Raw genomic sequence first — 16346 nt, forward strand, 5'->3', positions numbered from 1 at the left:
ACACACCACATACCACACACACACACCACACACACCACATACCACACACACACACACACACACACACCACACACACACCACACACACACACCACACACACACACACACACACACACACACACACACTTACTTTGATTCTGTGGCCTCTTCCTCAGTAAACATTCATGCAAACCTTATGCACAAGTGCTCACAGTGGCTTATCCTTCATCCTAATGGCATTGACCATGAGGGGAACACGTTTCGTTGTTGAAACCTGTTTCTTACAGTCTGGGTGACCCGTGTCTATTTTTAAAACTGCTTGTGCTCCTGACAGAAAACGTCAGAAGAAAGTCTTAGATGTGTCAACAGTGAATTAATTTTTATGTTTTCTACTTTGGTGAGTAGGCTAAAAAGAAGCGAGGCGACACGGAAAGAGTAAGGGCGGCTTTCTACAACAATGGTTTGAGAGAACGCAGTTAGAAACTGCGGAAATGTTAAGAGATGTGAGTTTGAATTAGAGTCACCTAAGACAGAAATAGTGGCGCTGGTATTTTCCACTTTGAAACAGAAAAAGCTAAAGTTTATATTATATTTGGTAAAACATGAGAAATTACGGTGTTAAAGAGCGAGAAAAAGACGGTTGAATTTGTCGCCCTCGTGTGGTCAACCGATGCCATTACGATGAAGGATAAGCTACTCAAATCTTTAGCACAGGTTTTGCAAGAATATTTACTGGGAAAGAATCAGAAGCATTTAGGTGTGTGTGTGTGTGTGTGTGTGTGTGTGTGTGTGTGCGCGCGCGTGATGACAAACGTTTTAAGACATTAGGAAACTGGTGTCATTAAAATGGTGTAACACGTAGAACTTCAGTGTCCATAGAAGTTAAACCAAAGCAAACACGTAAATAGCTTTTGTTTGTTTACTGAAGAACAAAGTCTAAAATACAGCCACTTTCATGTCCCCATATCAGACACTCAGATTTACTGTAAAAGTGCTTTATTCATCTCCAGATATATTTTTGGGGGGAGGAGGAAATTGGTCTTTTTTTCCTTAATGTCATTTATCAGTAACTCTTATCTCAAATATTCATTTATTTTAAATGTTTTTATGTTTGCATGCTTCTATGCATGTACATCACACGTGTGCAACGGCTGCAGACAGTAGATCATGCTGGATCCAGTGGAGCCGGAATTGAGGGAGATTGTGAGTTGCTGTGTCAGCACCAGGAACAGAACTGCAGTTCTCTAGAAGAGCAGTTAGTGCTCTTAACCACTGAGCCATCTCTCTGGCCCCTAGAAATACTTATTAAAGTATCTAGAAAAGATAGAGAAAACCCTAAGTTGCCATGAAATTCATTGTACACTTCACAATGTAGTTTAATTCAGTTTCTCTAAAGCTGACATAATACTAAGGGAAAATATTAATTTTCTTCTCGTGTAAAATCTATTACTGAGCCAGTTCTGGTTATGCAGACCCATGACAGTAGAATTTGAGATAATGAGGCAGGAAGATTGTGAGTTGGATGTCAGCCTGGGCTCCATAGTAAGATTTTGTCATGAAAAAACTGGATTACTGTAGTTGTTCTGTGAATATCTTGTGCACTAGAAGGAAATCTTGTTTCTGTGATTAGCTTATACAATTTTGACAGCACTTTTGAAAGAAATTTAAAGAGAATTGAAACATTAAAAGAGAAGTATTCAGTTATTTACGTCATATGCCATTGAGGTGGGAGCACTAAAATCTTTGAAATCCAAGTTGATTTCTAAAGACCATTACGTTACTTTCTAAACAATTGCAGCATCGGAGATAAATTGAGCTTCATAAAGCACTAAGGTAATTTCCAGAAGTCCACAAGCACAATAAATTTAATCAGGTGATAATAATGGCTATATTTCTGGTGGAAGGCAGAACGCTAACTAAATTTGCAGTCTTCCCAGAAGGACAATATATTGCTCATAAATGTTTACAATTGAAATTCTGAAAATCAAAGAGGACTTGGTACTACTTTAAGCTAGAATTAAGAAAGGGCATACGGTTTGTGAAGACTGTAAAGATAAAGGCCAGTTATGTTAAGTAGAGCGATTTAAATAACAAAGAAGAACAAGCTGACAAGCCAAATTGGTTTTATCAAACTCATCAGTATTCCACTCGTGTCTAAGAAAGAAAACTGCAAAACTCATGCCAAAGTGGAAAGAGTCATCCTAGTTTGCTTTCTGTTGAAGTGATAAAATATCATGACCAAAAGCAGCTTGGGGAGGAAAGGGAGTATTTCGCTTATGGGTTACATCACTGAGGGAGGGCAAGGTGGGAGTTGAAGGCAGAATTCAAGAGACAGGAAGCAAAGTCAGGCCAACACAGAGGAATGCTGCTTACTGGCTTGCCCCTTTCCATGCAGAGCTCAGGCTCAGTTTTCCATGGATGTTCCTTCCTACGATGGGCTGTAGTCTTTCACATCAAGTAAGAGTCAAGAAAATGCCTCACAGACAGAGCTACAAGCCTGTGTCATGGACTAATCCATCAGCTGAGGTCCCTTTTCCCAGCCGACTCTAGGTTATGTCAAGTTGAGAGCTGAGACAGACCATGACAGTAGCCATGTTGCTTTGAATAAAAATGGCCCCCATAGGCACATATATTTGAATGCATGGTCACCAGTTGATAGAACTGTTTGGGAAGGATGAGGGGGTGTTGACTTGTTGAAAGAGTTATCATCTGAGGGTGTTGAGCTTTGAGGTTTCAAAAATCCCACTCTGTTCCTCGTTAGCAACCTCTCTGCCTTCTGTTTATGGATCATGTGTAAGCTTCTAACTAATACAGAAGCACCATGCCTGTCTGCTTCACCATTGCCATGTTACCTCCCATGCTAATCACAGACTAACCTTCAGGCACTGAGATCCTTCAGTTAAAGGCTTTCTTTTATAAGTCGCCTTGGCCATGGAGTTTTGTCAAGGCAATAGTAACAAGTACAGTAACTATCATTTTATTTCATTGATCGTTTATAGGATTTGCCACTGAAAATATGATTTACAGGTACTGAAACTTTACAACAAAAGTTGTGACATGTCAAAATTGTTGATATTGTGATAAATGGTATGGTTGCTGTAGTTTAGATTCTTAGTGTTGCTCAAAGGCCCATATGCTGAAGCTTGGTCCCCAGGTTGGGGCTGCTTGGGGTGGGGTGGAGCCTTTAAGACGTAGGAGGTAGTTGGAGTCGTTAGATCACTAGAGTCATGGTCTTGAAGGCACTGACACACCACAGGCTTGCTCAGGCCATAGCTTTGTGGTCTTAACAATTCATATCTTGAGTATTTCTTAGCTATTTACCCTTACTTAAAAAAAAAAAAGTCATGTCTTCGCCTATGAAAATACCTGATGTGTTCTAGAAGACCAGGTTTAGAGAGAGAGAGAGGCACACTGAACACTTTCCTCTTACTCTGTGTGAAGGTTATCATGGTTCTCTACTGGTAGTGAGAGCAGTTGAGTCCCCTGTATATTATCTTCATGAAATGGGCTCCTTGTCAACTTTGTTCACTGTTCTATTCATGAGCATGGGGACTTCTTTATAGAAATGACATAGAGCTTCTGGTCAGAGTTGGTGCCCTGAGCAGACCTAGGGCTCTAGCTCCAAACCCAGTCCCACAACACCCAGAGGAAGCTTGACTCCCAGGTGCTCTAACATGCCCAGGATCACAGGTGCACTAACACACCCAGGATCACAGAATCTCAGGAGCTTGGTCACATAAGGATTTCAGGATCCTAGAAGCCCCTTGACTCCTAGGAGCTCTGACACAACCAGGACCTCAGGATCCCAGGATCCCAGAATCACACAATCATAGAGACAGCTGGAATCTGAGGAGTTCTGACATAACAGGCTCCAGTCAAAGACAGTGAGGGCAGATAGCACTAGAGATAACCATATGACAAGAGGCAAGCAAAGGAATATAAGCAACAAGAACCAAAGTTACTTGGCATCATCAAAACCCAGTTCTCCCACCATAGCAAGTCCTGTAAAGACCATCACACTGGAAAAGCAAGATTTGGATTTAAAATCACTTCTCAGGATGATGATAGAGGACTTTAAGAAGGACATAAATAACTTCCTTAAAAAATTACAGGAGAACACACGTAAATATGTAGGAACCTGTAAAGAGGAAACACAAAAATCCCTTAAAGAACTGCAGGAAAACACAACCAAACAGGTGAAGGAATTGAACAAAATCATCCAGGATCTAAAAATGGAAATAGACACAAGAAACCATAAAGGGAGACAACCCTGGAGATAAAAACCTAGGAAAGAGATCAGGAGTCAGAGATGCAAGTATCACCAAGAATACAAGAGATAGAAGAGAGAAACTCAGGTGCAGAAGATACCATAGAAAATATTGCAATAACAGTCAAAGAAAATGGAAAAAGCAGAAAGCTCCTAATACAAAACATCCAGGAAATCCAGGACACAATGAGAAGATGAAACCTAAGGATAATAGGTATAGAAGAGAGTGAAGATTCCCAACTTAAGTAAATATCTTCAACAAAATTATAGAAGAAAACTTTCCTAACCTAAAGAAAGAGATGCCCATGAACATACAAGAAGCCTACAGAACTCCAAATAGATTAGACCAGAAAAGAAATTCCTCCTGCCACATAATAATCAAAACACCAAAAGCACAAAATAAAGAGAGAATATTAAAAGCAGTAAGGGGAAAAGGTCAAACAGCATATAAAGGAAGACCTATCAGAATTGCACTAGACTTCTCACCAGAGACTATAAAAGCAAGAAGAAGGGAAAAAAAAAAGCAAGAAGATTCCGGGCAGATGTCATACAGACCATAGGAGAACACAAATGCCAGCCCAGGATACTATGCCCAGAAAAACTCTCAATTATCATAGATGAAATTTACAAGATATATTTTCACAAATCCTGTCCTACAAAGGATAATAGCTAGAATACTTCAACTCACAGAGAGAAACTATATCTTAGAAAAAGCAAGAAAGTAATCTTTCTACAAACCCAATAGAAGGTAGTCACAAAACCATAACTCCACCTCTAACAACAAAAATAACAGGAAGCAGCATTCACTTTTCTTTAATATCTCTTAACATCAAAGGACTCAATTCCCCAATAAAAAGACATAGACTAACAGACTGGATATGTAAACATGACCCAGTTTTGTTGCATACAGGGAACTCACCTCAGTAACAAAGACAAGACACTACCTCAGAGCAAAAGGCTGGAAGACAATTTTCCAAGCAGATGATCCCAAGAAACAAACTGGAGTAGTAATTCTAATATTGAATAAAATTGACTTTCAAACAAAAGTTATCAAAAAAGCTAAGGAAGGACACTTCATATCTTTCAAAGGAAAAATCTACCTAGATGAACTCTCAATTCTGAATGTCTATGCTCTAAATGTAGGGGCACTCACATTCATAAAAGAAACTTTACTAAAGCTCAAAGCACACATTGCACTTCATACAATAATAGTGGGAGATTTCAATACTCTACTCTTAACAATGGACAGATCATTGAAACAGAAACTAAACAGAGACACAGTGAAACTAACAGAAGTTATGAAGCAAATGGATTTAACAGATATTTATAGAACATTTCATCCTAAAACAAAAGAATATACCTTCTTCTCAGCACCTCATGGTACCTTCTCCAAAATTGACCACATAATTAGTCAGAAAACAGGCCTCAACAGATACAAGAAAGTTGAAATAATATCAGATCACCACAGACTAAGGCTGGTCTTCAATAATAACATAAACAATGGAAAGCCTACATATACATGTAAGCTGAACAACACTCTACTCAATGATAACTTGGTCAAGGAAGAAATAATGGAAGAAATTAAAGACTTTTTATAATGTAATGAAAATGAATGCATATAATACCAAAACTTACACAATGAAAGCAGTGATAAGAGGAAATCCTGTAGCTATAAGTGTCTTCAAAAACAAAAACAAAAACTGGAGAGATCATACACTAGCCGCTTGACAGCACACCTGAAAGCTCTAGAAAAAGGAGAAGCAAATACACCCAAGAGAAGTAGACAGCATGAAGCAATCAAACTCAGGGCTGGAATCCACCAAGTAGAAACAAAAAGAACTATACAAAGAATTAACAAAACTAGGAGCTGATTCTTTGTGAAAATCAACAAGATAGATAAACCCTTAGCCAGACTAACTAGAGAGCATAGAGATAGTATTCAGAATAATAAAATCAGAAATAAAAAGAGAGACATTACAATGGAAACTGAGGAAATCCAAACAATCATCAGATCCTATTACAAAAGCCTATACTCAACCAAATTGGAAAATCTGGATGAAATGGACAATTTCCTAGACAGATATCGGGTGCTAAAGTTAGATCAGGATCAGATAAACCGTCTAAACAGTTCAATAACCTCTAAAGAAATAGAAGCAGTCATTAAAAGTCTCCCAATCAAAAAACCCAGAACCAGATGGTTTTAGTGCAGAATTCTATCAGACCTTCAAAGAAGATCTAATACCAAATTCTCATAAACCAAATCCAAGAACACATCAAAATGATCACTCACCATGATCAAACAGGCTTCATCCTGTAGGGACGGTTCAATACACGGAAATCCATCAATGTAATCCACTACATAAACAAACTCAAAGAAAAAAAACCCACACGATCATTTCATGAGATGCTGAAAAAGCATTTGACAAAATTTAACATCCCCTCATGTTAAAACTTTTGGAAGGATCTGAAATTCAAGGCCCATACCTAAACATAGTAAAAGCAATATACAGCAAGCCAGTAGCCAACATCAAAGGAAATGGAGAGAAACATGAAACAATCTCATTAAAGTCAGGGACAAGACAAGGCTGCTCACTCTCTTCCTACCTATTCAATATCATACTCAAAGTCCTAGATAGCTCAATTAGACAACAAAAGGAGATCAAAGGGATACAAATTGGAAGTGAAGAAGTCAAAATAACACTGTTTGTAGATGATATGATAGTATACTTAAGTGACCCCAAAAATTCCACCAGAGAACTCCTAAACCTGATAAACAACTTCATCAAAGTGGCTGAATACAAAATTAACTCAAACAAATCAGTAGCCTTCCTCTACTCAAAGGATAAACAGACTGAAAAAGAAATTAAGGAAATGCCACCCTTCACAATAGTCACAAACAATATAAAATATCTTTGTGTGACTCTAACCAAGCAAGTGAAAGATCTGTATGACAAGAACTTCAAGTCTCTGAAGAAAGAAATTGAAGAAGATCTCAGAAGATGGAGAGGTCTCCCATGCTCATGGATTGACAGGATTAATATAGTAAAAATGTCCATCTTGTTGAAAGCAATCTACAGATTCAATGCAATCCCAATCAAAATTCCAATCCAATTTTTCATAGAGTTAGAAAGAGAAATTTGCAAATTCATTTGGAATAACAAAAAATCCAGGATAGTGAAAACTATTCTCAACAATAAAAGAACTTCTGGGAGAATCACTATCCCTGACCTCAAGCTGTATTGTAGAGCAATAGTGATAAAACTGTGCGGTATAGAGACAGGTAGGAAGATCAATTGAATAGAATTGAAGACCCAGAAATGAATCCACACACTTATGGTCACTTTATCTTTGACAAAGATGCTGAAACCATCCAGTGGAAAAAAGAACATTTTTAACAAATGGTGCTGGTTCAATTGTAGGTCAACATGTAGAAGAATGCAAGTCAATCCATTCTTATGTCCTTAAACAAAGTTCAAGTCCATGTGGATCAAAGACCTCTACATAAAACCAGATACACTGAAACTAATAGAGGAGAAAGTGGGGAAAAGCCTCAAACACATGGGCACAAAAAATTCCTGAACAGAACACCAATGGGTTATGCTCTAAGATCAAGAATTGACAAATGGAAGCTCATAAAATTGCAAAGCTTCTGTAAGGAAAAGGATTCTGTGACTAGGAAAAAGGGGTGACCAACAGATTTGGAAAAGATCTTGACCAATCCCACATCTGACAGAGGGCTAATATCCAATAAATACAAAGAACTCAAGAAGTTAGACTCCAGAGAATCAAACAATCCTATTAAGAAATTGGGTATAGAGCTAAACAAAAGTTTTTCAACTGAGGAAACTCGAATGATCGTAAAGCACCTAAAGAAATGTTCAACATCTTTAGTCATCAGGGAAATGCAAATCAAAACAACCCTGAGATTCCATCTCACACCAGTCAGAATGGCTAAGATCAAAAACTCAGGTGACAGCAGATGCTGGCGAAGATGTGGAGAAAGAGGAACACTCCTCCATTGTTGATGGGATTGCAAGCTGGTACAACCACTCTGGAAATAAGTCTGGGAGTTCCTCAGAAAATTGGACATAGTTTTACCTGAGGATCCAGCATTGCCAATTCTTGGCATATACCCAAAAGAATGTAAGAAGGACACATGCTCCACTATATTCATAGCAGCCTTATTTATAATAGCCAGAAGGTGGAAATAACTCAGATGTTCTTCAACAGAGGAATGGTTACAGAAAATGTGGTACATTTACACAATGGAGTACTACTCAGCTATTAAAAACAATGAATTCATGAAATTCTTAGGCAAATGGATGGAACTAGAAAATATTATCCTGAGTGAGGTAACCCAGTCACAAAAGAACACACATGGTATGCACTCACTGATAAGTGGATATTATCCCCAAATCTCGGAATACCCAAGATACAATTCAGAGACCACATGAAGCTCAAGAAGAAGGAAGACCAAAATGTGGGTGCTTAGGTCCTTCTTAGAAGAGGAAACAAAATACTTAAGAGATGAAATATGGAGACAAAGTGTGGAGCAGAGACTGAAGGAAAGGCCATCCAGAGACTTCCCCACCTGGGAATCCATCCCACATACAGTCACCAAATGCAGACACTATTGTAGATACCAAGAAATGTATGTGACAGGAGGCTGATATAGCTGTCTCCTGAGAGACTCTGAGAGAGCCTTGGTCATATATGTAGCAGAGGATGGTCTTTTGGGCATATATGGCCCTTGGTCCTGTGAAAGCTTGATGCCCCATTGTAGGGGAATTCGAGGGTGGGGAAGCAGGAGTGGGTGGGTGGGTAAGTGGGGGAACACCCTCATAGAAACAGAAAGAGGGGGGATGGTATAGGCCATTTCCACGGGGGGTGGGCAGGGAACCGGGAAAGGGGTTAACATTTGATATGTAAATAAAGAAAATATCCACTAAAAAAAGCCAAAAAAAGAAAAAGAAATAACATAGACAGAATACTCATTGGAAGAATGAAGAATACACTAGTAGCTTTGCCATTAAACTTGTTTTCTGTTTTTATATTTTTAAGATTTATTTATTTATTTATTTGTATTATTAAGACAGCGTCTCATCGTATATCTTGGCTGAATTAGAACTCACAACTTAGAGCAGGCTGGACTCGAACTCACAGAGTTCCATCTGTTACTATTATTATTAATCAACAGCATCACTGCCACGAATTGAAATGTCACTTCTCCTCTTGTGTTGCCAGTGCCCTGGACTACTCGCTGCTGACACTACCTGCCCTTGGAGGTTGGAGATGAGGTGGCACAGAGACAAAGACACAGACTCCAGGAACAGGTGAGAAAAAAGGAGCAAACTCTCTGAACACTCCCACAAGCTCCTTTAATACCCTCCATCTGCACCCTATTGGTCCACAAAAAGAATTTCTTCTAAACAGCAGTTCCTGATTGGCTGGCATTGTCTGCACCAGCAATCCTTGGTCTCTCAGGCAGTCCTTGATTAGATCCTCCTGCAGGAGATGTTTTTGAAGCTTTGTCCCTCCACCCCTGCCCCAGTGCTAACATAGAGGTGGCTCTGCTGATCCTGCTACACTCTTGGCCCATCTTTCTGGGATGATACAGAAATCTGACGTTTGCTACAGGATGGAAAGCTCCAAGAGTATAGCTACTGTGGGGCTTTAAGAGTCGTGGATACAATGATTCCAACCTCAGATTGATACTAGGAACTTATTGTTGGAGCTGCACTCTGTGCACCTCAACTCAGCTATGTGTTTAGGTGAGCTCAGTAACTGGCCTGCTTTTGCTTCCTTTTTACCAGCTGTGAGACTGTGAACCATTTTATTGATCTCCACACTGTTTGGTGCTTTAAGTTACTGATGATAGGGAGATAACAGCATTTATCACCTGTTTCTTTTCCACTTCACCTATTTAATAATTTAAAGAACTGTAACCTTATGTATACAGAATGTGGTTCCTTATTAAATCTCTATGGTGTCCCGGGCTTTGTGTAGGGTAGATATAGCTGCAGAAAATAAAATAAAGTTACTAAAAATACATGATGTCCTTCTTAGCTTCTCTGTCATTGTGATGAAAATTTGACCAAAAGCAGTTTGTGGAGGAAAAGGTTTGTTCCATCGTACATCTTAGAGTCCACAATGGTCAGAAGCCATGGCAGGAGTCTGGAGGCAGGAACCAGTATTAGGCCGTGGAAGAATGCTTCTTATTGGCTCTGTCTCTGTGTCATGCTTTCTTATATAACTCCAGATGACCTGCTTAGGGGTGACACCACCCTCAGTGGGATGGGACCTCCATCATCAGCCATCATGGAAAAATGAGTCACAGATAATACTCGGTTTGAGGTCCCCTCTTCCTAAAATGACTCTAGTCTGAAAATCACAGACAAGAAATGGAAATTTTGACCAGTTATCCTTTTAGCTTAAATCCAAACTGAGGTGGTGTGTAAATCAAAGACTTTCTCCTGTGGAAGTTGGTGGCATAGTGTAAAGGTTCTGAAGTCTCACAGCTCAGCTTAAATGTAAACCAGCCAGTTCCACATCTGAAGTCCCAGGGAATTACAATGGGATTACAGAATTATGAATATTGAATATTTTAGATAAAACGTCTCAGATAAAAACACATACTTTGTGCATATATGTCAGTGTATTAGAATTGTATGGATTTAAGATAGACCTTGGATTAAAGGCTTTTAGCTCTTAACTCGTGTGTGTGTGTGTGTGTGTGTATATGTGTGTGTGTGTGTGTGTGTGTGTGATTATATATAGGTATGTGCGTGTGAATTTTGGTGCTTGTGGAAGCCAGAAGATGGCACAGGATCATTTGGGGCTGGAGTTATGGGTGTTTGTCAGCAGCTGTATTTGGAGCCTGTGGATTGAACTTGGGGTCTTCTGCAAGAGCAACAAAAGTTCTCAACCACTGAGCCACCACTCCAGCCTCTGAGTACTTTAATTTATGTGAACCACATCACTGGTGATTTGTGAACTATAACAGTCAAAAAATTGTTATATCAACATGCAAATTAGAGTCACATTTTTTTTCTTCCTGTCGCTGTGTGGCAATAAAATATTATGATTTTAGCTTTTTCAGCAACATGGAGGGAAATTTGAAGAAACATAGGCTCATTAGTGTTGAGGTATCAGTTGGACTTTGTGATATTGCTCTGCCTAGACTTTAGACCCACAACCAGCCCTGGAACTGTCAACAACGCCTGAACTAGAAGCAGACTCGGGAGAAGTTTCTAAACAGCTCTCTTTTGGCCTCATTATGTTATATCCCACACTGATATACTGCACACTGAGGTGCCACCTAGCATTTTTTTTATGATGAAACACCTCTCATACTATATATAAAAGAAGTCACATGTGAGAAATCTGTCATCTGATGGAAATGACAGAGCATTGGGATTTTTGCTTAAAGCCGGTAATTGGAAGATTCTGTAGATGAAACCTGACAGAATATCAAAGTTCACTGCAAACTGTGCGATTTGGGTTGGGGGTATCTCAAGACATCACACAGGGCACATCTAACAGCATGAAATTACATCATTAAGGCACACTCATCCCTTTCTCCGCAGATTAGGATATGCAGTTATGAATATCAATCTAGCCAGATTTAAGCAACGCTGGTGGGGACATAAATAGTCTTCTAACGGGGAAAGAACGGTGCTATTTTTCTGCTATCAGTGGCGGCTCTAATATACATTTGTGTTTCTTTCGGTTTCGAAGTAGGTTTGTGGGTGTGCATGTGATGACCTCAATAGGTCTCTCGAAAACTGTTTTCTTAAGAAACCAAGTGGCCTGTTGAGCTGAGTGTATTAGTCATTCCTGGATGCTGTAGCCGAATAATGCCGTAAGTACCATATATCGAGTGTGTTTAAACCACAGCAGCCAAGAGGTTTAAGTTCAAGAAGAGCGTCTGCCTAAAACGTAGTCAGTTTCCTTCAGGCTGTATTCCAACAGAGACGAGGGAAGGAAACAGAGAGAAGGGATATCTACCTCTTCTTAAGTGAGTATTGATTTAATAAGAACCCTGCTCTCTGATTTCTTCTAAATCTAAGTGTACACCATTTGACTATCTCCCAATCCTGTCCCTTGAAGGTCAAGACTTCAACTTTTGACTTTTGGGATATAGGAGACAAATGTCCAGTCCATCACCCTAAGGTTTCAGTTACAAGTTCATGTTATTGTTTCAGTCTGGATTATTAAGGAATTTTATAACAATATTTTATCTTGTTTTAATAACTATGCTGAAATAAACACTTGCTCATTAAGCTAAGTAATTCCAACTTGTCAGTGAGCCATCATGATAGAGCTATGGTCCTTAAAGGTGTTAATGTATCATATTGAAACCCACATTCAGAAAGTCTTACCTTCCGGGATAATTTTCCTGGAGTGTCCCCGTTTTTCTGAAGATGAAGTTGAATGACAGATTTATTTTTCTGAAATATTTTGTGACTCCCTAGATAGTGATCCCTGGAGAGGAAGAAGGAGAGGCATAATCATATTTTTACAAAATACTACACACTGTGTAAAGGCATGCTTCCCAGGTGATTTCATTGCCTTGTTTGCTTAAAACTTGGTCTGACACAGTCTGGTAATGGTAAGTTGTGAGTGCATGCATGCATACGTGTTTATCCATACATATATGTGTGTACACATATATGTATGAATGTATATATTATTTGTGTAATGTGTAGAAATGAATGCTGAAAGAGTATGCATCTCTAGCTACATATGACAACATACTGCATGAAGGTAGAAAATTATAAAATTTCTATTTAATATTTCTATTAATTATAAATGGACATATTAAATTAAAGGATACTCTATATGTGGTCAGAGTTGGTTTCAGCCAGCCACCTCAACATGCTGCAGGGCGGGCTAATTGATGCCATGATGTCTGTGGGGACCATTTTGTAAGCAGGGTGATGTTGTGAAAACAGAGTTTGCTTTGCAGACATATTTACCAGTTCTATTGCATTAGCTATGGCAACTAAACTCAACTATCTCGAGTTAAATGCCGTCTTCCTTAAAACCGATATATTAATATCTAGATCAAAAGATTAACAAGAAAATTCTGCTTAATTGATTTCATTATTATTAATACATTTAGGTGTCTGTTTGCATCCTAATGAAAGAAAGATAGAAAAAGTGTGGCTTTGGGTGGGTGGAGTATTGAAAAGGACCTTTGAGGATCCGAGAGAGGGGAAACCACAATCAGAATATATTGTAATAAAAATCTATTTTCAATAAAAAAGAAAGAAAATTAAATATAAGCCCTCATTTTGTATTTTGGGTGTACAAATCTGCATTATTTTTTTCTGTCTCTCCACATTTTTTCCCTGTAAATGTTTTTCCAAATTTAAATTACATGATGGGTAAAATTAATTTCCAATTTAAAATGTGCTGTATTAAAAAAAAAAAACGGACCCGTCTGTGAAATGAAGGATTGCTGCTGTCTCTCAATATCAATTTTGACAACATGTTGAAATAATACTCAATGCGTATATTAAATGTATGTGAGATAAATACAACACCGAAGTGTTTTCCGATTTGTTATCATGATCTGTAAAATACATTTGAAATCATGTGACCTTTTATTAGCTCCTTCTGTTCTAAAGGAAACGAGAGAAAGGATAAAGAAAGCATTGGAGAAGAGAAGAAAAGATGATGTTCTGAGAGAGGCCAGGAGAGGAGGACTCTCTGGGGGAAGCACCTTCACTATAACCAATGCTGAGGAAGAGTAAAGAGTCAGATGCTGCCATCTCAATTAAGTGTAAACACAGGTAACATTTTCAAAGGAGGCTTCCAGTTACTATAGGACTTCTTTTTCATTTCTTTTTTTTTAAAAAATGTATTTTTTTTTAATTCTCTTGAGTCTAGCGTTTTCCATTGTAGCTGTCAATTCTATTTTCTTTGGCTCTTAGTTATTAAAAGGGATGAATGGTGCTAATGTATTCAGCTCACAGGATCCTGGCTAAATACAAAAATACATGACAGATAACCAAAAAAGAAAATTTCACGTAGTCATTTGGGGCCTTTATACTGATAACTTATTAAATATCTGGGACAGTCTAACAGTGTAAACAAGAACAGTATTCTGTTAACATGTTCTAAATTATCTACAAGTTTAAAAATATTACTTATTTTAATTTATGTGTATGAGTATTTTATCTGATATATATTTGTACATCAGCAAGTCTGTGCACCATGGAAATGCTGGGTGGCAATGGAAGCCAGAAGACGGTATCAAATTCCCTGGAATTAGAGTTGCAGATGGTTGTGAGTCACCATGTGCATGTTGAGAATTGAACTCGGGATCTTTAGAAGAGTAGCCTTGTGCACTTAACCACTGAGCCATCTCTCCAGCCCCTCTTTACTATTTTTTATTGAGAATTTATAATTGTCATTCTTTTATCTAACTGCTACATTACTTTAGATTTAGTTTAGTATATGGTTTTTCACAACCTAGCGTTGAGCTGTTCAGTAGAGTGGCCATTGGACACCCACTGCCATTTGTGTATTAAAGTGGGCTAAATTAAGATTCATATGCTTCTGAGGAGGTTTACCATAAGGCACAATATGAAATATCTCAGTAACAACTGCCTATACATTGACATAATATTCCTGCCTGTTTCTTTATAAAACAAAAGAGCTAGAAATGAGGCATACCAGTTAAAAGCACTTGCTAGTATTCCAAATGATCCGAGTTTGGTTCTTGGCACTCACATCAGGAGGCTCACAATAGCCTATAACTGCAGCTCTAGGCATTCAGCCCCTGGCTCTAACCTCCACCATCACCAGAATACAGTAGGGAGTACATGCACACAGATAAACGATACACATAATATCACAGATACACAGAAATAAATGATAAAGTGAATATTTTTAAATGTATGAATATACTTCTACATTTGCTTCTTTTTCTATTTTTTTTGTGACTTGAGAAAAACAATATTAGGTCATGGGATATTTCTGTTGGATCATATTAGGCTAGAAATGATGAAAGAGAAGTCCAAGGCAGGCATGAAAGAACACTTAAGTAGGTGCTCTGTGGAGTACTGCGGACAAGAAAGAAGACAATCAATTGCTGTCTGGGGATTCTAGGGCCCAGAGAGAAATAGAAAGTTTAGTGTATCAAGAGAGAGAAAGGCATAGTATGGCAACAGAGGTAGTAGGCATTATAGAGAAGGTGTGAGTACCAAGGAAACCGGCCATGTTGGCAACGTCACATCATAGAGTGTGAGCACTGAAATCACAGTGTCAGCTTGGATGTCTAGATTTTACACAGCTCTGCTTGGCTTAGGTCTTGATAATTCTGTATAAAACTATGTTTTCAATGAATCAGATTTCTAGGATAAAGGTGTAAGTTCATTCCTTTTTCTTCTTCATGTCTACCAGCTTATCAAAACTTCTGCACATTCATTATTTACTCTCCCAATAAATCCTTGATCCTAGCTGTCGGCTACTTGCTATGCTAGACCCAGCGAAGCACATAGGTGACGTTTAAGATGAACACTGAAAGGTTAAATACATGTACATAGTTACCCTGTTTCCTACTCATGAATAGCTCACGTTCTTTGAAAGTCTTTGATGGTGTTATTTATGAAAATGGGAATAATAAATAAACATAATATCAAAGCAATATGCAAAGATTTATATCTGTGTTTTGGGAAAAGGGATAATAGCAGACGTACATGTGTGAATATTGGTTCTCTTTATAGTGGGTACACCACGTAAATCTACACTTGCAAGGGTGCTGTCTGTGAAATAAACATGTACCACCATTTTGTAGGATGGTAAGTTTCAAAGAGTTATTTTCTTTTTATTATTTTGAGACAAGATCTGTGTGGTACCTTTGAGAAATGTTCCTGTCAACTAGATTGTTTGAGTACTTGGTCCTTGATTAGTACTCTGTTCAGAAAGGTTTGGGAAGCTATAGGATGTGGGTCCTTATTGTAGGAAGTATGTCTCTGGGGTGGGCTTTGAGACCAGACTGTCTCTCCCACCCTCCATCCTGCCCTCCTCCCTCTCCCTCTCCCTCTCCCTCTCCCTCTCCCTCTCCCTCTCCCTCTCCCTCTGTCTCTCC

At 38.6% G+C, this 16346-nt stretch overlaps 1 protein-coding gene across 2 annotated transcripts in view; it reads right to left on the reverse strand.

Moving 5' to 3' along the window:
* The window catches only part of Pik3c2g (phosphatidylinositol-4-phosphate 3-kinase catalytic subunit type 2 gamma), a 337943-nt gene that overhangs the window by 263412 nt on the left and 58185 nt on the right, over positions 1-16346 (reverse strand). For both annotated transcript variants that reach the window (XM_028780980.1, XM_028780979.1), the window contains exon 6: positions 12628-12730. In XM_028780980.1, the coding sequence (XP_028636813.1) occupies positions 12628-12730 (103 nt within the window). The remainder of the gene's footprint in view (positions 1-12627; positions 12731-16346) is intronic.

Source organism: Grammomys surdaster, unplaced genomic scaffold, assembly GCF_004785775.1.
Source record: "Grammomys surdaster isolate TR1022 unplaced genomic scaffold, NIH_TR_1.0 373, whole genome shotgun sequence".
Taxonomy (NCBI): domain Eukaryota; kingdom Metazoa; phylum Chordata; class Mammalia; order Rodentia; family Muridae; genus Grammomys; species Grammomys surdaster.